The sequence below is a fragment of the Corylus avellana genome, chromosome 2 (assembly GCF_965113065.1).
Source record: "Corylus avellana chromosome 2, dhCorAvel1.hap1.2, whole genome shotgun sequence".
In the NCBI taxonomy this organism is placed as follows: Eukaryota; Viridiplantae; Streptophyta; class Magnoliopsida; order Fagales; family Betulaceae; genus Corylus; species Corylus avellana.
In genome coordinates, this window is record NC_142491.1 from 17,123,627 (window position 1) to 17,147,789 (window position 24,163).

Below are 24,163 nucleotides of genomic sequence, written 5' to 3' on the forward strand. Positions count from 1 at the left end.
TTTATTGAGTTATGGCTATACGGTTATATGGGTTGACCCGAACATAACCCATTTAATTAATCCTAATACAATCTGTTTAACTAAACGGGTGACATAACACGAGGCTAATGCTGCTTAGGAGAAGTATTATTTCTAGAATTCATTCGGAAATAGTGTTGCTCTTATAACTATTTTAATCAATAAATTGTGTTAGGTTGAAACGAACACCATATTTTTAGATATAAAGGGAAAATTATAGTTTACCCCTTTAAAGTGGATAGCGTTTTTCAATTCAATTACTAAAGTTTTAATTTTTGCAATTCACCTCCACAAAGTTTTTTAAATTCGATCAATATTATCTCAAAAATTCCATATTACCCCTATTTTTTATTTTTTATTTTTTTAAAAAAAACAAAACAAATTTGGGGGTGCAAAAATGGCTAGATAGCCAAAGGGGTGGCTATGGCTACCCCGAATTTTTTTAAAATTTTTTATAAAAAAATAAAAAATTATGGGCAATATGAGAAGTTTTGAATACAATTTGTCAAATTGCAAAAATTTGGAACTTTGAGGGGTGGATTGCAAAAATTGAAACTTTGGTGTTGAAATAGAAAAACGATGTCAACTTTAAGGGGATAAACTGTAATTTTTCCAGATATAAATGGGTTGAGTTGACACAAATGTTTGATTAATACAGTTTTATATTTTATAAACATAAAATTATATTAATTATACACATCCATAATTAGATACATGACAATATCAATTTGATAAATGGTATCCATAATCATAATTAATAATTAATTTGTAATTTAATTATACGCCTTAAGTGAGTTGATACGAATTTAACTCGTTTATTAGTAGTGTCTAATTGGATTGACCTATTATGACCTCAATCTTATTACACTAAACCTTAACTCTCTATTTTGGCTCTTTTATTATGATTTTAACTTACAACAAGGGGATTCCATCACTTCAGGAAGGTTGAAACTTGAAAGGGTGCTGAGAAGAATACCCTAAATTAATGTGTCATCTGTGTCCTTAATTAATGGGTTCAGACCATGATATTTTCAAACTTTTTCCAATATAATTTATTAGTGGGGAAGATGGAGACAATTAGAATGCAATCCCTTTATCAACTTAACAGTATTTCTGTCATAGCAATCATCTTCCACTTCTATTAGCCGGTATGGGCTTGGAATAGAAATAAAATAGAGAACGTATATTTAGCATAAAATGAGGTAATATTATCTTAATATTAAAATTGAAGAACAATATTTACAATATTACCCTTCCTTTTACATTAAATAAATACCCTCAATTTCAAATGAAGCTTCTAAATAGATTTTAAGAGTAATGCTATTTATTAAACTGATATACGATTGTTAAATGACTGAGAGTCTGAGATGATATGACAGTAAAAATTATGTTTTTTTTTTTTTAATATATATTAGTGTTAATTCAATGACTAATTTTCACTGTTACGTCATCAAATTATATGACAGTAATATAACAACTTTTTTTTTTTTTGACATGTCCACACAAGGGAAGGGAGAGGAAGGATTCGAACTACCGACGTTCACTTCATTAGGCGTGGTCCAAGCCGATTGAGCTACCCCTTAGGGATAGTAATATAACAGCCTACTAAAATAATATTGTTCTTAAAGAAAATTGGTTAATCTCTACGCAAAGCTCCTATATTAATTTTTAAAAATGCATACAAGAATTACGTGCTTTTAGAATAGATGCATGTCAATTTAATAGTTGGGGAAACTTTGTCCTCATTTGATTATCCAAAATCTTTTCTTTTTTTTTTTTGAAAAAAAAAATTCTGCATGTTTTAATGAAACAAGCAAACAAATTAGTAGAAAAAATAATTCTCCTCAATATTGGACCATATGAACATATGGGCCTCATCATCAGATAAATATATGGGCTTCTCTTTTTCCAATGGGCCGGGTCTATATTAGATGTATGCAGTACTCACGGGAAGAATATATTTTCAGACACCCACAAACACGCTGTACGTGGGAGTGAGGGAGCTGAAGAGACTCGCTTCACAAAAAGAGAGAAAAGAGAGCAGATTCTATGTTTCTGACGGAAAAGAGCTAAACTTTGGGCATAACACGAAGAGAAGAAGCGAAGGAAAGCATGAATATGTATTAACAAAATCACAAGTGTTTAAGAAAATGTTATAATCGCTTGCTTGTTCCGAAAGAAAGTGTTTGTATTTGGGTTTTGCTTTGTTGGATTTAGTGAACGGTGAAGTATGGCGCCAGAGACGAACTTGTTAGGAAATTAATTATATTTTCCAAGACCCGTGAGATGCGAAAAATAATAAGAAAGCGGAATAACAAAGATAAACAATCACACACGACACAAAGATTTAAGTGGTTCAGCTTAATAAGCCTACATCCACTGGCGGAGACAACCCAGAGAAATTCATTATCAAAAGATGAGTACAAGAGACTAACAGGGCGAGAAAACCACTCAAATCCAAAGCCCCAAATACACCCAATTCTCACTTTACCCAAAGGAGAATAATAACAAAAGGGAAAAACAACCTCTCTCTTTTTCTTGCTCCCACCTTTTTTTTTTCTCTCAATTGTTTTTGGCACACAAAAACACAAAGAGCTCATGCCTTTATATACTTAGACAAAGTCGGTGCTTTCAAAGACCCAATACAACACGTATTGAAGAGATTTCCAAGAGCCAAGAGAAGACCCAATCGTGTAGGACAAAGACTCAAACTCCAACTATGAAAAGGGAACTCCAAACCTTGTATAACACAACAAAACCTCTTGGGTCCCACCCCTAGATTCAAGGCACACGTTTCCAACAATCTCCCACTTGACTTGAATCCTACCAAGTCGCAACATAGTGAATCTCCTCTGGATGTCTCCTCCGCCTATCTTCAAGTTCGAAGACCAACTGAAGCTGCACACAACTTTAGTTTCTCAATAGTTACTCCTTTTGTCAACATGTCTGCCGAATTCTCAGTTCCACGAATCTTCTCAAGTAGCAATTGTTCACTTTCAAGAAGAGATCGAATGAAGTGATACCTCAACTGTATATGCTTTGTTCTTGAATGATATGATGGGTTCTTCGCAAGAAAAATGGCACTCTGACTATCACTGTGTAGAACGCCCTTCTCATTCTTCTTTCCCAACTCATCCAAAAAACCTTGTAGCCAAACCATCTCCTTTCCAGCTTCTGTCACGGCCACATACTCCACCTCTGTAGTGGAAAGGGCTACAATTTTCTGTAACCTTGAGGTCCAACACACAGCAGTACCTCCTAGAGTATATACAAACCCTGTAGTACTTTTCCTGCTATCAACATCACCCGCTAGATCAGCGTCCACGTAGCCCTGCAGCTTCAATTCTGCACCTGTAAAGCAAAGGGACGTATCTGAATTTCCTCTCAGATATCGCAAAATCCACTTGAGTGCCTCCCAATGCTGCTTCCTTGGATTACTCATGTACTTGCTCACAACTCCCACTGCATGTGCAATATCCGGTCTAGTACAGACCATTGCATACATCATGCTTCCAATAGCTGAGGCATAAGGTACCTTGCTCATATATGCTTTCTTTTGATCCGTCTTTGGTGACTGATCCTTGGTTAGTCTAAAGTGACTCCCCAAGGGTGTGCTCATTGACTTAGCTTCATTCGTGCTAAATCTGCTGAGAATCTTCTTCACATATTCTGTCTGTGAAATCTTCAGTGTACTATTGGCTCTGTCCCTGATGATTCTCATCCCAAGGATTTGTTTAGCAGCACCCAAATCCTTCATTGCAAACTGCTTTAACAGCTGGTTCTTCAACTTGTTGATGTCTTCCATACTGGCCCCTGCAATGAGCATATCATCTACGTACAGAAGTAGAATAATGTAAGAGTTCTTAAGACTCTTGACATAGCAGCAATGATCTGCATTGCATCTCGTGAACCCAGTACTGCACATGAAACTATCAAACTTCTTGTACCATTGTCTTGGAGCTTGTTTCAGGCCATACAAGCTTTTTCTCAGTTTGCACACTAAACTCTCATTTCCCTGCACTGCGAATCCCTGTGGCTGCTGCATATAAATTTCTTCCTCCAACTCACCATGAAGGAACGCAGTCTTCACATCTAACTGCTCTAGATGTAGGTCCTCCGCCGCCACAATGCTCAGCACAATTCTGATGGTTGTCATCTTCACCACCGGAGAGAATATGTCTGTGTAGTCAATTCCTTCTTTCTGCTGGAATCCCTTGACTACCAATCTTGCCTTGTAGCGTTTGCTACCATCATGTTCACCCTTTATTCTAAACACACATTTGTTGTGCAAAGCCTTTTTACCTGCTGGCAACTCAGTCAGCCCCCAGGTCTGATTAGTCAATAATGAGTCCATCTCATCCTTCATGGCTAACTACCATTTGATTGAATCTTCAACCTTCAAGGCTTCAACAAACGTCTCTGGCTCACCGCCATCCGTCAACAAAATATGAAACAGAAAGGGTGAAAAACGCTATGGAGATCTAATGGTTCTAGTAGATCTACAGACAGCCACAATTGGTGTACCCTGTTCAGTCTCTTGATCTACTGTTTCTTCAACTTCTAGACCATCTTCAGTTTCTGAATCCTTATCAACTTCTGAATTCCTTATCTGAGCTACACCTTTAGAAATTTCATCTAGGTTGATAAATTCAGGCTTCCCAACCTCTGACTCTGTACTTACTGGTTCTGCACTCGAATTATTCTTATACACAGTCATCTCATTAAAAGTAACATTTCTACTTCTAATGATCTTCCAGTTTTGATCATCCCAAACCCTATACTCGAATGCCTCATCCCCATAGCCAATGAAATAACATTTTTTAGACTTATCATCTAGCTTGCTACGAGCAACAGATTCAATATACACATACGAAACACAACCAAAAACTTTCAAGTGAGAAAGATTTACCTCATTTTCACTCCAGACTTCTTCATGTAGTCTATGACCCAAAGGAACTGATGGTCCTCTATTTATTAAGTAAGCAGCAGTGCTTACTGCATCCACCCAGAAAGTTTTCGGTAGTCCAGCATGCAACCTCATACTTCTTGCACGCTCATTGAGGGTCCTGTTCATGCGCTCAGCCACGCCATTCTGTTGTGGTGTCCTTGGGATAGTCTTTTCCATTCTAATCCCATTCACTGCACAAAACTGTTTGAAACCCCCGTCTTCGTATTCTCCCCCATTGTCTGATCTTAGACACTTCCATTTCAGACTAGTTTCTGTCTCTACCATGACCTTCCACTTCTTAAAAACTTCAAATACATCAGATTTAAGCTTTAAGAAGTAAACTCATATCTTCCTGCTTGAGTCATCAATAAATGTGATGTAATACTGTGAGCCTCCAAGAGATGCCACTGGTGCGGGACCCCACAAATTTGTGGGTACCAACTCCAGCTTTCCCGGCTTCAGTGTTCTACCAACTTTCGCGAAACTCACCTTCTTCTGCTTTCCTAGGATGCAGCCCTCACACAAATCAGACCTAACTGACTTCAGCTCCGGTAGTTTCCCCTTTGACGGAAGTACCTTCATCCCTTTCTCGCTCATGTGCCCAAGCCTTAGGTGCCATAATTTTGAGTCAGCACCCGTATCTACAACAGCAATTGTATCCCTGTTGTTCATCGTCATATAGAAAGCACCCGTCTTATGACCATGAGCCAAAATCCTGACTTCCTTGCTGACCTTCCACTTTCCACCGTAGAAATGAATTAAATGCCCTTCATCATCAAGCTAACCTACTGAAATCAGGTTCTTTTTCAGCTCTGGGATATGCCTGACATTTTGCAGCTTCCATACCGAGTCACTGTGGACTCTAATGCGAACATTGCCTATACCCACAACATTCAGCACCGTTCTGTCAGCTAAGTACACCTTCCCGAAATCTCCAGCCACATAATTTTCGAGAACTTCACGAATCGATGTAGTGTGAAAAGAAGCTCATGAGTCCAAGACCCAAGAATCAAGAGAACTGTCAACAGATAGAAGTAGGGCATTGTGCACTTCTTCTGTTGCCACAACATTTGCGGCGTCATTTTCGGTCTTCTTCTTCAGCTCTCTGCAGTTCTTCTTGAAGTGGCCTATCTTGCCACAGTTCCAACACTCAGGTTGTCGTCCAAACCTGGATTTGCTCCTACCCTTCCTGGACTTAGATCTGCCCCTCACAGAGTTTCTGTCTTGTCCTCTGCCCCGAGTCTCGAGGTATAAAGCAGCACTAGAACAAGAAGCTTCACCCACATCTCTTCTGCGAACCTTTTTACTGAGAATCAAATCTCCGACGTCTTCATAGCTCAGTTTATTCTTTCATACAGAGTTACTCACAGCCATCCTCACTGCTTCCCAGCTATTTGGCAAAGATGCTAAGACGATCAACGCGTGAACCTCATCATCAAAATTAATTTCCATTGAGGACAATTGATTTGTGATGGTGTTGAACTCATTGAGATGATGTGCCACCGAAGCTCCTTCCGTCATCTCTAGGTTGAACAATTTCTTCATCAGATGCACCTTGTTGTTAGCCGAAGGCTTCTCATACATGCTTGACAAAGCCTTCATTAGACTTGCTGTGATAACCTGATAAGTGCTAGGGCTTTACGATCAAGCAGAGCCCAATCGTTATCATACATGTCGTCGGGTTGTTCTTCCAAAAGAGGTTGATGAAGATCCTTCCCATAAAAAATATCTTCAATCTGTACCTTCCAATACCCAAAATCTTTGCCATCGAATTTCTTGATTCTCATCTTTCCTTCTTCACCTGCCATCGCTCCCACTCGAACCAACGGCTCTAATACCAGTTGTTAGGAAATTAATCCTATTTCCCAAGACCCGTGAGATGCGAAAAATAAGAAGAATGCAGAATAACAAAGATAAGCAATCGCACACAACACAAAGATTTAAGTGGTTCGGCTTAATAAGCCTACATCCACTGGCGGAGACGACCCAGAGAAATTCACTATCAAAAGTTGAGTACAAGAGAGTAACAGGGCGAGAAAACCACTCAAACCCAAAGCCCCAAATACACCCAATTCTCACTTTACCCATAGGAGAATAATAACAAAAGGGAAAAACAAACTCTCTCTTTTTCTTGCTCTCACCTTTTTTTTTCTCCCAATTGTTTTTGGCACACAAAAATACAAAGAGCTCATGCCTTTATATACTTAGACAAAGTCGGTGCTTTCAAAGACCCAATACAACACGTATTGAAGAGATTTCCAAGAGCCAAGAGAAGACCCAATTGTGTAGGACAAAGACTCCAACTTCAACTATGAAAAGGGAACTCCAAACCTTGTATAACACAACAAAACCTCTTGGGTCCCACCCCTAGATTCAAGGCACACGTTCCCAACAGAACTACCCAAGTCCAGCTGCAGGCAAGTTTCACTACCCATTTAGCTCGACTAAACTTTTGTTGGTTATCATTTCGTTTTGTACATTTTCGTTTTTTATTTTTTTTTTATTTTCAGTTCATCGTGTTCATGTGCATTTTGGATTTTATTTTATTTTATATAGTTTTGTTCTTCATGTTCATTCCTTATAAACCATCTTTCCATTTTGAATGTGTTAAAGAAAGTTGCTTAAAGGATATGTTGTTGATAGAAATGATTGATTCAAATATTTTAATACTGATGAAACTCCCTCTTAACGAATGAGACCCGATACGTATAATATTTTAATTATAATAAAGGTAAACTGTGGTAATTAAGGTTTAAACTCACTATCACTATTATAATACCATGTTACTACTGTTTGTCCTAAAAGTGTAAGTGGATAAAAAAAATAATTTATTTAATTATTTAATTAATATTTAATCGTCTTGAAGAAAAATATTTCCTGGGGGATTTTTTATTTTTTTTATTTTTAAGTCAAGGCTTAAGCATTTTATTTATTTATTTCAAATATAGCTATAGAGGGCAAGGTACAAGTTACAACTTCCAGGTAAAAGAAAAACCGAAAAAGGAAAACCCTTTGAGATGAATAGAACCTTTGATAAAATTGATAATACCCTTTTGACAGGAAGATTTTTCTCCAACCATTTTCGTTATTGAATTATATGGAGACTTATGGGTTTTCCTTTGGTCATGAGTTGAAAGCGATTAAGGATTTATCATCATTATAATTATATTTTCAACTTTTGTATGTTTAACTAGGTGCCCACATTCAAGAACGAAACTCCAATTTTTTATTGGAGGGACAAAAGCATTAACGAAGGGTCAAGCCTAATTTTGATAGAGACCAAATTAATTTTTAGACTAGTGTGTGTATATATATATATGTATTACTATATAATATGTAATTCAAAACAAGGGGGTTGGGATGCTCTTCCAATCTTATGCTGGCAATTTGCTTGTACATTGTCTCGTTGGATGTCTAAAACTCTATAGCACAATGTATGTGTTGATAATGCAGCAGATTGCACACAACGATGAAATTCCAAATTTCACAACAATCTTTTTGGCATAAAGTACATTGTAAATATGCCACTGTGGTCAAAGTAAATTAAGAATAACCCAGTACATTGAGACACTCCTGATTGCTTTGCTTTGACAGACTTTGTATTGTGGAATTATGATTATATTTATAAAACCTGATTTTTACGAGCTTTCTACTCATGGAAAGGGTGCTTATGTTTCTCCAGAGCTATTTTGATATTATTTTTCTTTTGTTTATAGCGTACTGGGGCTTGTTATGACGAAGTATTATGAACTTTGTTCTGAAATCCTTTTATTTGTTTGCTTTTGCAAGTGCACGGCTTACATGGTTCTGATGATTTTCATGTTGAAAACAGAGATCTCCAAGGGGTACAAAAGGAGGAAAATTCACTTTGAAGGAGAAGATTCTGATAGCACAGCAAATTCTGTGACTAAGCATGACGTATCTAAAAAGAAGCAAGAAAATGCCACATCAAGGTTTGTTAATGATTCTGACCCATTTGACATTCCCAAGTTGCTGCAAGATTTGGATACAAGTCCATTTGGAAGTCTGACAAAAGAAATAGATGAGCTTTTCTCACGAAGGTCACAGTTGCCAAACTTTCATAGGCTTCACGATACATGTTCAGAACTGCCAAAGAACCACTGTAAAGAGCCTTCTAAGTCGGTGAACCAGCAGGTCACTCATCAAGCACATCAAAATGTCATTAATTTAGAGCCTTTTAATGGTGGCACTGCAATAGCCCCAACTGTTATAGATCTTAGTTCAGATGATGAAGAGAGTCCACAATGGATACATTCTGCTCCAACAGTTAAAGATCTTAGTTCAGATGATAAAGTGAGGGGACAAGAAACACGCTCTCCGCCAACTATTATAGACCTTAAGTCAAATGATGAAGACAATGGACAAGGAATGCATTCTCATATACTTCAAATTGTTGTGCCGGAGCCTGTTGGGGGACTTCTCATGAAGGACTCCATGTTTGTTCCTGCATATGTAAATTTTACAGTTGCAAGTATGATGAAGCAGACATTTTAAGGCCCTCTCTACCAAGGTGGTTGTACTAGATACCTGGGATTATGTCCTCCTTTTACTAAGCTTGAGGCAGTTTATTGTATGTATGGATAAGGATTACCCCTGTTGTATGACCATTGTTGGCTAATGACCAAATAATAAAAAAAAAAGTTGTCACCATGTTTAACAAGCATTCAAAGCATGTTGACAGACTTATACTACCTATGTGGTACGCCTTTGTTGAATTAGGAAGATCTTTATAACCTATGCAAATTTATAAATGCTTGCTTTTAAGTTTCCTTTGCTCTATTATTTTATTGTCCTTTCTAAATCATTTTCTTCACTGTGTATTAATTGGTGTGTATATGATATTCTGGTTTAGGATTGTTTAAAGAGCATGGTCGATAAAGTTGATATTAGGATAGATGAAGGTGGTAATGTTAATGCAGGAGATGTACTCGTTGAGGAAGGTGGGAATGTTGATGCAGGTGATATACTCGTTGAGGGAAGGTGGGAATGTTGATGCAGGAGATGTACTCGTTGAGGAAGGTGGAAATGTTGATGCAGGAGATGTACTTGTTGATATTAAAGATGATGGGCTGGAAGATATACAAATCAAAGCTCCAAGTAAAGAGGTGAGAAACATGGCTGCTGAAAATGATATCACGATAGATAAAGGTGGCACTACAACAAAAATGGGTTTTAGTGACGTGTATACTATTCATTAATATCTGCTACGTTACCATTTAGTGACGTGGCAATTAATGACACGTTACTAAAACATTTAGTAACGTGTAAAACTCCACATGTCACCATTTGGTGACGTGTCATAAATAACACGTTACCAATTTGGTAACGTGTTATAATGGGACGTTACCAAAATGGTAACGTGTCATAATAGCACATTACTAATTGGTAACGTGCCATTATGACACGTTACCAAATTGGTAACGTGTCATTATGACACGTTACCAATTTGGTAACGTGTCCAATAAACCGCACGTTACAATATGGTATTGGGAACCAGCGCCCAGCTGGTTTCCAATATTTTTTTTTTCTCCCCTTTTTCTTTCTTTTTTTCCCTCCTATTTTTTTTCTACCTCCCCAGCACAGGCTTCGAAGAAGAGGGAATTTCCTTTTTTCCTCTCCAGCAACTCCTTTCTCTTCTCACAAGCAACTCCTTTTTTCCTTTTTTCCTCTCTCTCTCCGGCAACTCCTTCTGGCAGGTTCGGCATTTCTCCGTCCATCGATCTCCTCAGGTATATATTCCTCATTATATATATATAGCTTGTGTTTTGCATTAATATATTGGGGTTTAATATATATAGCTTGTCTTTCTATTGTTAGAAAAATGGCTAGGTTGAAACAAGCCAAAGAAGAGGCTGAAAAGGAGATAGCTGAATATCGGGCCTAAATGGAGCTCGAGCTCCAGATCTGCAGATGTTTGTATATGTTGTTGAAACTGATTCAAGGCATTTTGAGTTCTATGATATTATTTGATGGTTTATTCAATCTGATTCCATGATATTATTTGAAAAAAAAAAAAAAAAAAATCAGATTCCATGATATCAATTGTGCTGGGTTTGGATATTTGAAAATCAAATTCCATAATATTATTTGAAAAAAAAAATTCCGGAAAAAAAATTTGAAAAAAAAAAAAATTTCAAATTTTTGTCCGGAATTTTTTTTTTTAATAATTTTTTAAACTTTAGTAACGTGTGAATTTTGACACGTTACCAAATGGTGACGTGTCAAAATTGACACGTTACTAAAAGTTTAGTAACGTGTCAATTTATTCCTAGTAGTTACGACCAATTTGGAAACGCCCCAGACACGTTACCAATTACATGTTACTAACCTTTAGTAACGTGTCAACAGCCTTGACACGTCACAAACGGTCCGTTACCAAAAAATTGAATTTTTGTAGTGTGGATATGTTTGCTCAGGAGATGATGTGATGATTAAGGAGGACGAGAGCCAAATTTATCAGAAACTAGAACAAAATCTTCAAACGGATATTGAAGATGATGATATGGCGAGTCTATGGAAGGAGATGACTTTCACATTAGAATGTTCCAAGGTATCTTCATTTGCTTTGTTATTCATGGTAACAAGAATTTTCATATTATTTATCCATTAATCTTGACTTAAAAGATATTGACTAGTGCATGTGCCATTTTTGCAATTGCCTCATTTTCTTTGCTTTAGTAACTTAAGTTTGGAGTTTTGCAAATGTTCATGGGTCAGTTCGTTTCTTTATTGAGTTATGGCTATACGGTTATATGGGTTGACCCAAACATAACCCATTTAATTAATCCTAATACAATCCATTTAACTAAACGGGTGACATAACACGAGGCTAATGCTGCGTAGGAGAAGTATTATTTCTAGAATTCATTTGGAAATAGTGTTGCTCCATAGCATTGCTCCATGATGCAGCTCGTATAACTATTTTAATAAATAAATTGTGTTAGGTTGAAACGAACACCATCTTTTTAGATATAAAGGGAAAATTATAGTTTACCTCTTTAAAGTTGACATCATTTTTCAATTCAAACACTGAAGTTTTAATTTTTGCAAACTATCCTCACAAAGTTTCCATTTTTTTCAATTCGATCAATATTATCCCAAAATTCTCATATTGCCCCTAATTTTTTTTTTTTTTTTTTTTTTTTTAAAAAAACAAATTTGGGGGTATAAAAATGGCCAAATGGCCAAAGGGGTGGCTTTGGCTACCCCGAATTTTTTTAAAATTTTTTTTATAAAAAATAAAAAATTAGGGGCAATATGAGAAGTTTTGGATACAATTAGTCAAATTGCAAAAATTTGAAACTTTGAGGGGGTAGATTGCAAAAATTGAAACTTTGGTGTTCAAATTGAAAACGCTGTCAACATTGAGGGGGTAAACTGTAATTTTCCCAAATATAAATGGGTTGAGTTGACACAAATGTTTGATTAATACAGTTTTATATTTTATAAACATAAAATTATATTAATTATACACATTCATAATTAGATACATGACAATATCAATTTGATAAATGGTATCCATAATCATAATTAATAACTAATTTGTAATTTAATTATACGCCTAAAGTGGGTTGATATGAATTTAACTCGTTTATTAGTAGAGTCTAATTGGATTGACCTATTATGACCTCAATCTTATTATACTAAACCTTAACTAGGGGTGCAAAGGCGGTTGCGGTTAGCGGTTAGTGGCAATAACCGCTAACCGTAACCGCCTTAGCGGTTAGTAGATTTCACTAACCGCAACCGCTAATCGCCTAGCGGTTAGCGGTTAGCGAAATAGATAACCGCTCGCTAACCGCTTTTTTAAATTTGGGCTTCTTTTTTGCTTTTTGGGCTTTCTTTAGGGCTTTTTGGGCTTCTTTTTTTGGGCTTTTTTTTACCCTCATTTTTTTTTCTTGTATTTTTAATATCTTCTTGGGCCCAATTGCTATAAAAAGAGCCCATATTGAAAAATCAAAAATATTTGACCCAAAATTTACATTTACTTGTACTTTAAAAAAATTTCCTTAAATATTAAATCATAACCGGTTAACTTTTTTTAAAAAAAAAAAAAAAAAAAAAATCAACACAACATACAAAAAAAAGTTCAGAATTCAGACAATTGTCACAACATATAAAAAAATATAGAAAAAAAAGTTCAACTCAAAGCATATAAAATAAGTTCAAATAAAACATTAAATGATACAAATAAAACATTAAAACTTCATCAATCCTCTCATTTGGTCCTCTAGCAAATCCTGTGGACATCAAAAGAAGAAAAGTTATAATATTAAACATAATAATATTAAGGCACAAGCATGTACACATATCAAAACGTGCTTAATATAATTGTATTGTAATTAAAATACTATGACAATTCAAAAAATATTAACCTTCGTTACTAACAAACCTCTAGGCAAAAGATGAAGCAGCACTTAAACTTGAAGGTTGAGTCACATCTATGAATAAATAATTAGAATAAATTAATAAATAATGAAAACTAAATGAAGTTGCAAATAACTAATTTATAAACATTTACTTAGCTCATCAAATTCTGCCAAAAACTCCTCCAACTCGGCATCGCTTCGGCGGTTCTTTATCCTTTTTTGTGTGCAAATCAAGGCTTTAGCGGTAAGTGGAGACAATGAACTCCTAAAACAAGTTCACTTGAAGTCTTGAATAAAGTATTTGAATTGTCATTGAATCATATGATTAAGTATTGATATTATACATTTATATTATTCATATACATATGTAGACTTATATAGACTTATAATATATATAGACTTATAAGTTTATAACATACATTGGAAATAAGTCTTTAGATATTTAATTGTTGTATTAGTATGAATTGGTATACTTATGAGTTATGTCATATTATATATGTATAATTTATTATTATATAATCAAATGATTTAATGATCAATCTCATATGATATAATCATATAAATTATAGTGATAATATATTAATACTCAAATTGTGATTTAATTATTTTTGAAAAAAATTGTGATTTAATGATCAAGTGATTATGTTATATGTATAAATATTTTTATAATTATAATTATAAAAATATATTATATAAAAAGGCGGTTAGCGGTTACGGTTAGTAGACCCAATAACCGCTAACCGCTAGGCGGTTAATGCGGTTAGGCGGTTAGCGGTTAATGCGGTTATGTGGTTAAGCTGTTAGGCGGTAGGCAGTTATAGCGGTTAGCGGTTAGCGGGCGGTTTTTAACCGCCCGCCTTTGCACCCCTAACCTTAACTCTCTATTTTGGCTCTTTTATTATGATTTTAACTTACGACAAGGGAGTCCCCAAGGGGTAGCTCAATCGGCTGTGAACTACGCCTCAAGAAACGTTGGTCACTAATTCGAATCCCTCCTCTCCCCTCCCTCTTTCCTTGTATGGACATGTCAAAAAAAAAAAAAAAAAAACTTCCGACAAGGGGATTCCATCACTTCAGGAAGGTTGAAAGGGTGCTGAGAAGAGTACCCTAAATTAATGTGTCATCTGTGTCCTTAATTAATGGGTTCAGACCATGATATTTTCAAACTTTTTCCAATATAATTTATTAGTGGGAAAGATGGAGACAATTAGAATGCAATCCCTTTATCAACTTACAGTATTTATGTCATAGCAATCATCTTCCACTTATAGAGAATGTATATTTGAGGGGGAGGCCCTCCCCCTCTCCTCTCTTTCCCTCTCTCTTTCCTTGATCTGTTCCCCCCTCCCTTCCCCATTTTCCTTCCCCCCCCCCTCTTCCCCGATCTGTGTTTCTTTTCTCTTTTGTGTTTGTTTTTGGATTTCGCTTTCTTTTCCCTGTTGTTATTCTTTGTTTGCTTGTTTATTTTTTCTTGCTAGGTGTTTGTTTGGGCACACTTTGTGGGTGCCGCTCATGGGGGATTCACTCAAACTTCCCCCCAATTTCTTTGAGTGTGCCGCCGATCTCCTTCGCACCAGCTTTGCCGTTTACTGTCTTCTGCTGGGTCTTTTCACGCGTCCCCCACCGCGATGTGCTTCTAACGCCATCTACGCATCGGTTTCCGGCAAGCACGCTATCGGATTTTCTTCCGACTGCTGTCATCCGCCTAGTGTGCTCATATTTTTAAATTTTTAGTTGTATTGCTTTGATTTTCCCTGTATTTTTCTTGTTTTTCTTGCTGCTTGTAATAAGGCCATGTCCTCTTTCTTGATCTCCTCGCTTGTTATTTTGGTCCAGACCCCTTGGGTTGTGGATGTGAATGATATCCTGGCTTTCGGGTTCAGGAGGATGTGTGTCGGCATGGGGTCCTTTTGATCCCAGGGTCGAGGAATAAGAGCTACCTATGCATTAGTTTGTGTCTGCCTAGCGCAGATCTGTTATTCCAACTGAATATTAGTTATAGGTTAGCGGATGTTTGACATCTTTGATGTGTAATCTTTGACTTTGATCTTTTAGCTTCGGCTAGGATCTTTCAGAACGTTATGTTCTATGATTATAAGAGTTTTAATGCTATTGATTCCTCTATTAATGAGATAAGAATGATTTTCTTTCAAAAAAAAAAAAAAGAATATATATTTAGCATAAAATGGGGTAATATTATCTTAATATTAAAATTGAAGAACAATATTTACAATATTACCCTTCCTTTTACATTAAACAAATACCCTCTATTTCAAATGAAGCTTCTAAATAGATTTTAAGAGTAAAGCTATTTATTAAACTGATATACGATTGTTAAATGACTGAGAGTCTGAGATGATGTGACAGTAAAAATTATGTTTTTTTTTTTTAATATATATTAGTGTTAATTCAATGACTAATTTTCACTGTTACGCCATCAAATTATACAACAGTAATATAACAACCTTTTTTTTTTTTTTTTTTTTGACATGTCCACATAAGGGAAGGGGGAGGAAGGATTCGAACTAGCGACGTTCGCTTCATTAGGCGTGATCCAAGCCGATTGAGCTACCCCTTAGGGACAGTAATATAACAGCCTACTAAAATAATATTGTTCTTAAAGAAAATTGGTTAATCTCTACGCAAAGCTCCTATATTAATTTTTAAAAATGCATACAAGAATCACGTGCTTTTAAAATAGATGTGAATTTAATAGTCTAAGAAAGTTTGGGAAAACTTTGTCCTTATTTGATTACCCAAAATCTTTTCAATTTTTTTTTTTTTTTGAAAAAAAAAATTCTGCACGTTTTAATGAAACAAGCAAACAAATTAGTAGAAAAAATAATTCTCCTCAATATTGGACCATATGAACATATGGGCCTCATCATCAGATAAATATATGGGCTTCTCTTTTTCCAATGGGCCGGATCTATATCAGATGTATGCAGTACTCACGGGAAGAACATATTTTCAGACACCCACAAACAAGCTGTACGTGGGAGTGAGGGAGCTGAAGAGACTCGCTTCACAAAAAGAGAGAAAAGAGAGCAGATTCTATGTTTCTAACGGAAAAGAGCTAAACTTTGGGCAAAACACGAAGAGAAGAAGCGAAGGAAAGCATGAATATGTATTAACAAAATCACTAGTGTTTAAGAAAATGTTATAATCGCTTGCTTGTTCCGAAAGAAAGTGTTTGTATTTGGGTTTTGCTTTGTTGGATTTAGTGAACGGTGAAGTATGGCGCCAGAGACGAACTACCCAAGTCCAGCTGCAGGCAAGTTTCACTACCCATTTAGCTCGATCAAACTGTTGTTGGTTCTCATTTCGTTTGGTTCATTTTCGTTTTTTTTTTTTCAGTTCATCGTGTTCATGTGCATTTTGGATTTTATTTTATTTTATATAGTTTTGTTCTTCATGTTCATTCTTTTATAAACCATATTTCCATTTTGAATGTGTTAAAGAAAGTTGCTTTAAGGATATGTTGTTGATAGAAATGATTGATTCAAATATTTTAATACCGATGAAACTCCCTCTTAACGAATGAGACCCGATACATATAATATTTTAATTATAATAAAGGTAAACTGTGGTAATTAAGGTTTAAACTCACTATCACTATTATAATACCATGTTACTACTGTTTGTCCTAAAAGTGTAAGTGGATAAAAAAATAATTTATTTAATTATTTAATTAATATTTAATCGTCTTGAAGAAAACTATTTCTTGAGGGATTTTTTATTTTTTTATTTTTAAGTCAAGGCTTAAGCATTTTATTTATTTATTTCAAATATAGCTATAGAGGGCAAGGTACAAGTTACAACTTCCAGGTAAAAGAAAAACCGAAAAAGGAAAACCCTTTGAGATGAATAGAACCTTTGATAAAATTGATAATACCCTTTTAACAGGAAGATTTTTCTCCAACCATTTTCGTTATTGAATTATATGGAGACTTATGGGTTTTCCTTTGGTCATGAGTTGAAAGCGATTAAGGATTTATCATCATTATAATTATATTTTCAACTTTTGTATGTTTAACTAGGTGCCCACATTCAGGAACGGAACTCCAATTTTTTATTGGAGGGGCGAAAGCATTAACGAGGGGTCAAGCCTAATTTTGATAGAGACCAAATTAATTTTTAGACTAGTGTGTATATATATATGTATTACTATATAATATGTAATTCAAAACAAGGGGGTTGGGATGCTCTTCCAATCTTATGCTGGCAATTTGCTTGTACATTGTCTCGTTGGATGTCTAAAACTCTATAGCTCAATGTATGTGTTAATAATGCAGCAGATTGCACACAACGATGAAATTCCAATTTTCACAACAATCTTTTTAGCATGAAGTACATTGTAAATATGCCACTGTGGTCAAAGTAAATTAAGAACAACCCAGTATATTCAGACACTCCTAATTGCTTTGCTTTGATAGACTTTGTATTGTGGAATTATGATTATATTTATAAAACCTGATTTTTACGAGCTTTCTACTCATGGAAAGGGTGCTTATGTTTCTCCAGAGCTATTTTGATATTGTTTTTCTTTTGTTTATAGTGTACTGGGGCTTGTTATAACGAAGTATTATGAACTTTGTTTTGAAATCCTTCTATTTGTTTGCTTCTGCAAGTGCACGGCTTACATGGTTCTGATGATTTTCATGTTGAAAACAGAGATCTCTAAGGAGTACAAAAGGAGGAAAATTCACTTTGAAGGAGAAGATTCTGATAGCACAGCAAATTCTGTGACTAAGCATGACGTATCTAAAAAGAAGCAAGAAAAGGCCACATCAAGGTTTGTTAATGATTCTGACCCATTTGACATTCCCAAGTTGCTGCAAGAGTTGGATACAAGTCCATTTGGAAGTCTGACAAAAGAAATAGAGGAGCTTTTCTCACGAAGGTCACAGTTGCCAAACTTTCATAGGCTTCACGATACATGTTCAAAAGTGCCAAAGAACCACTGTAAAGAGCCTTCTAAGTCGGTGAACCAACAAGTCACTCATCAGGCACATCAAAATGTCATTAATTTAGAGCCTTTTAATGGTGGCACTGCAATAGCCCCGACTGTTATAGATCTTAGTTCAGATGATGAAGAGAGTCCACAATGGATACATTCTGCTCCAACAGTTAAAGATCTTAGTGCAGATAATGAAGTGAGGGGACAAGAAACACGCTCTCTGCCAAATATTATAGATCTTAAGTCAAATGATGAAGACAATGGACAAGGAATGCATTCTCATATACTTCAAATTGTTGTGCCGGAGCCTGTTGGAGGGCTTCTCATGAAGGACTCCATGGTAAGTTTGTTCCTGCATATGTAACTTTTACAGTTGCAAGTATGATGAAGCAGACATTTTAAGGCCCTCTCTACCAAGGTGGTTGTACTAGAGACCTGGGATTATGTCCTCCTTTCACTAGGCTTGAGGCAGTTTGTTGTATGTATGGATAAGGATTACCCCTGTTGTATGACCATTGTTGGCTAATGACCAAATAAAAAAAAAAAAAAGTTGTCACCATGTTTAACAAGCATTCAAAGCATGTTGACAGACTTATACTACCGATGTGGTACGCCTTTGTTGAATTAGGAAGATCTTTATAACCTATGCAAATTTATAAATGCTTGCTTTTAAGTTTCATTTGCTCTATTATTTTATTGTCCTTTCTAAATCATTTTCTTCACTGTGTATTAATTGGTATGTATATGATATTCTGGTTCAGGATTGTTTAAAGAGCATGGTCGGTAAAGTTGATATTAGGATAGATGAAGGTGGTAATGTTGATGCAGGAGATGCACTTGTTGAGGAAGGTGGGAATGTTGATGCAGGAGATGTATTCGTTGAGGAAGGTGGGAATGTGGATGTAGGAGATGTACTCATTGAGGAAGGTGGGAATGTTGATGCAGGAGATGTACTCGTTGAGGAAGGTGGAAATGTTGATGCAGGAGATGTAGTTGTTGATACTGAAGATGAGGGGCTAGAAGATATACAAATCAAAGCTCCAAGCAAAGAGGTGAGAAACATGGCTGGTGAAAATGATATCACGATAGATAAAGGTGGATATGTTGGCTCAGGAGATGATGTGATGATTGAGGAGGATGAGAGCCAAATTTATCAGAAACTAGAACAAAATCTTCAAACGGATATTGAAGATGAAGATATGGCGAGTCTATGGAAGGAGATGACATTCACATTAGAATGTTCCAAGGTATCTTCATTTGCTTTGTTATTCATGGTAACAAGAGTTTTCATATTATTTATCCATTAATCTTGACTTAAAAGATATAGACTAGTGCATGTGCCAATTCTGCAATTGCATCATTTTCTTGGCTTTAGTAACTTAAGTTTGGAGCTTTTGCAAATGTTTCTGGATCTGTGGTTGGCTTTTTGGTACTATTATTTCCAGTTCACTCTTGCTCATATCGTAACACACACACACACACACACAGACATAATATTTCTTATTGGATTCCATTTAAATGGCCCAAAATATGATATTACCTCTCCCAAATGGTATCTAATTAATTAATTCATTTTTCAATTATGAAACTAAATAATGTCATCCAATGTGCTAATGCTAGTCCATCATCCATTGGGTAATTAGCACATTCATGTTGGTGCAATGCATAGTAATGATTCAGTAACAATTGTCATTATATCCCTAGACTCAAATCTATTACAAAATAATTAAATAAATTATTGCAACACCAGCTTGCCTGCTGAGATTATGTTGGATGATAGATTAGTACTGAATGTGAGAATGTCTCTGGCAAAGCAAGGAAAATGACAAAAAAACTGTTATTGTATGTCCTTCTGAGTCATCTCTGCCTTGTATAAGCGCATTTGCAGCAAAGCATGAGTCATTATTCCCTGAAGGAAACCCTTTCATATTGGATTTATGTGGACATAAATGAGTTGCATATTGGATGCATTCCGCCATTCCAAGTGCCCATTGTCTGTGTCTGTACTACATAAGCTTATTTATGAAGCATTAAGATTGGGGAGTGTTACGTATATGCTTGCAGGTTTTGAAGTGACAGACATTTTTATGAATAAGGTTTTCTGACTTTGCTGGTGACTTGAAACCCCTGCTCTGTGTGTTAGAATCTTCTTTCATTATATTTTTGCTAAAATTTTCAATTCTTCCTGGGTTCATTTTAGATTTAATTCAAGTTTGTGCTACTATGCTAGAATATTGCTATTGATCCTTCAACTGATGAACACACAAGAGAGAAGGCGAGGAACAGTGTGATCATTCGTTGATCCTGAGGGATGATATTAGCTATGATTGTCGTCGCAAAATATCTTTCTGCAGAGAAGTCATTGCCAGTTATTTCTGCTAGATGAAATGTCATTACTGTAGCTAAAACAGTATGTTATTTGCTGGTAGTTTAAGCACACTTCAAGTTCTTTTCTTCGTTTGAACCTTGTTTCCTGTCTTTTTCTTAGTTATCTTTATATTCTGCAAGTTTTCAAGTTTTTCGTTTTGTTTATATTCTGGTTCTTAAAATTAAAAGTTTTATCATGTAATTTTGGAATGAACACTTATCCACAAAGTTCTGCCCATTATTATGCTTAAAAATTGACTCATAACCAAATCCTGAAAATCTATTTCCAATTTGAGGTGTATGTTTTAAATTACTGAAAACTGGTCACATCATTGTCTAATGCAAATGACTTTACATTATTGAGCATGATATTAATTTTAATCTTATTCTGCATTCATAGGATGCTCTTGTAGATCCTTTGTCTGATGAACAAGTGAGAGAAGGGGAGGATTGTGATCATTCTTTTGTCTTAAAGGATGATATTGGATATGTTTGTCGCATATGTGGGGTCATTGACAGAGGGATTGAGACCATATTTGAGTTCCAGTACAATAAGGTGAGGTTTGCTGTTGGTGCATTTGTTCATTTTTCTTAATTTTCTAATTTGTCAGCTTGGAATTGCACTATTTGCATAGAACTAAAACGGCAATTGGGCATTCCAGCTGATGGTCCTTTTTTTAATGTTTAAATACTTGCATTCTAGTTGCTTTTATTTTATGATTGAGGTTCTCTTTAATAGGAGGTTTTTTTAGTATACTTCATTTATACTAGAGTTGCTCCCCTATGCGGTTTCTAATAAAATTGATTTTTTTATTAAAAAAAGAAGTTATGATGTAAGTTGATCCATTCATTGATGCTCAATAAGTAAGTCTAGGCTTATTAACCTTAAAGGGTCTCAAATGGCCTGGGATCATGATTCATACCTTATAAAATAGAGGTCACAAGTTCAAATTTCCCATTTCCCTTACCTTGGGGCCAATTAATTATTAAAAAAAAGAAGTAAATATAGGCATATTGGTTAATGGTTATGGAATTCATCAGAAAATGTATATGCTTGAACCCATATTGGGAAATTTTGATGCCTTATTGACAAGTTGTCTTCTTTTCATTACTTTTCTTTCATTCCAGGTCAAAAGGAGTACCCGAACTTACATGTCTGATTCTCGGAATGCTAAAGTCAGACGGTCATCTAAGATGGTTGGATTTAAATTTTCTGAAGATGATGTGACAATAAGTGAAATTTCTGCCCATCCAAGGCATACAAAGCAAATGAAACCTCATCAAGTGGAGGGTTTCAATTTTCTTGTCAGGAACTTGGTGGGTGATAATCCTGGGGGATGTATCTTGGCCCATGCTCCTGGATCAGGGAAGACATTTATGATAATCAGTTTTGTGCAAAGTTTCCTGGGAAAGTATCCACATGCTAGACCACTAGTTGTGCTTCCTAAAGGAATCTTGGCAACATGGAAAAATGAGTTCCAACGATGGCAAGTAGAGGATATTCCACTGTATGATTTTTATGCTGTCAAAGCAGATAATCGATCTCAGCAACTGGAGGTGTTGAAACAGTGGGTAGAGCATAAGAGTATCCTTTTCTTAGGGTACAAGCAATTCTCAACAATTATTTGTGACGATGGAGCCAGCACCACCTCTGCTTCATGTCAAGAGATACTTCTTAAGGCTCCTTCAATTCTTGTTCTGGACGAAGGGCACACTGCTAGAAATGAGGACACTGATGTGTTACAGTCTCTTGCAAAAGTAGAGACACCTAGAAAAGTTGTACTTTCAGGAACCCTTTATCAAAATCATGTCAAAGAGGTGTTCAATATTTTGAATCTTGTCCGACCAAAGTTTTTGGGGTTGGAAACGTCCCGAGCTGTTGTCAAGCGCATAATGAGTAGAGTAGATATACCGGGTGTGAAAAGGCAGTTCTATGACTTGGTTGAACACACTTTACAGAAGGACAAAGATTTTAGGAGGAAAGTGGCTGTCATACAAGATTTGCGTGAGATGACCAGCAAGGTCCTTCACTATTATAAAGGGGACTTCCTTGATGAGCTTCCTGGTCTTGTTGATTTCGCTGTAGTACTGAACCTCAGTTCCAAACAGAAGCATGAAGCTGAGAAATTAAAAAAGTTGGTGAGGACGTTTAAGATAAGTTCTGTTGGTGGTGCTGTCTATCTTCACCCAAAACTGAATTCTGTCCCTGAGAATCATGCCCTAGCTGATCATATTGTGGATGAGATGTTAGAGAACTTAGATGTCAAAGATGGAGTGAAGGCGAAATTCTTTCTTAATGTGCTTAATCTGTGCGAGTCAGCTGGAGAGAAGCTGCTGGTTTTCAGTCAATACCTCTTGCCCTTGAAATTTCTAGAGAGATTAGCAGTGAGGATGAAGGGTTGGAGTCCTGGAAGAGAAATCTTTGTGATTTCAGGTGAATCAAGTTCTCAACATCGTGAATGGTCCATGGAGCAGTTCAACAATTCTTCTGTTGCTAAAGTCTTCTTTGGCTCCATCAAGGCATGTGGGGAGGGTATATCTTTGGTTGGTGCATCCCGCATAATAATTCTCGATGTTCATCTTAATCCGTCAGTGACTCGCCAAGCAATAGGTCGTGCATTTCGACCGGGGCAAACAAAGAGGGTGTTCACATATAGATTGGTAGCTGCTGATTCACCTGAAGAGGTAGATCACAACACTTGCTTCAAGAAGGAATTAATTTCTAGGATGTGGTTCGAATGGAATCAGCATTGTGGTTATCGAGATTTTGAAGTCGAGACTGTCGACGTGAAAGAGTGCGGTGATCTCTTCTTGGAAAGTCCACTGTTAGGTGAAGATGTAAAGGTTCTGTACAGAAGGTTAGTATGCAAATTCATCAGCATCGGCTGTCATGATCTATATATATATATATATATATGAAAATTTAACTGTTCTGCCCTAACTTTGATTGTATATATATATTTTTAGGTAGTTCCTAGCATCATTCTAGTGCTGAGCAATGGAGTTGGCTGAAGTAAGGTGGTTATTCCTATTTTTCAGGTAAATCATCATGACATAGGTATATAAGGTGCTTCAATGTATGTATATTGTCTGAGTCTTTCTGCTGGATGACTTTGAAGCTTCATATTCTTCACGAATGTTCAAGACTTGCAGCAGGCAGTGTTGGAAGTCAGTTTATCAATGTTGTTTTTTTGGAAATTTTAGGCTTCTTTTTGTTATACTTATGCTTCTAGTTTCATCCTGTGAGCTAGTAGAACTAGAAACCTTAGCCAAATTTATCCAAATTGAAGGTTGGACAGGGGACAAAATCATTTACAAGATAGAAAAGATGTAAGTTGATTCTCTTTATCTGGATTCTTAGTTGCATTCGAAGCTCAGATCAACCCAATTAACAATTGTAAAATTTAAAGATGATGATAGCTTTCTCCTCGGGAATTTTTTTTTTTTATTATTATTATTTTTTTTTCTGAGCAAAAGAAA

General features: G+C 35.9%; 1 protein-coding gene across 1 annotated transcript; it reads left to right on the forward strand.

Moving 5' to 3' along the window:
• Window positions 1-8,767: 8,767 nt before the first annotated feature.
• On the forward strand, window positions 8,768-24,031 carry LOC132170620 (uncharacterized). Its single transcript, XM_088512602.1, has 9 exons — window positions 8,768-9,439; window positions 9,907-10,135; window positions 11,404-11,537; window positions 17,988-18,656; window positions 19,078-19,563; window positions 20,547-20,601; window positions 21,127-21,239; window positions 21,812-23,541; window positions 23,651-24,031. Exons 1-9 carry the CDS (start codon window positions 8,768-8,770, stop codon window positions 23,652-23,654), a joined length of 4,092 nt encoding a protein of 1,363 aa, XP_088368728.1. The 3' UTR covers window positions 23,655-24,031.
• Window positions 24,032-24,163: the final 132 nt, after the last annotated feature.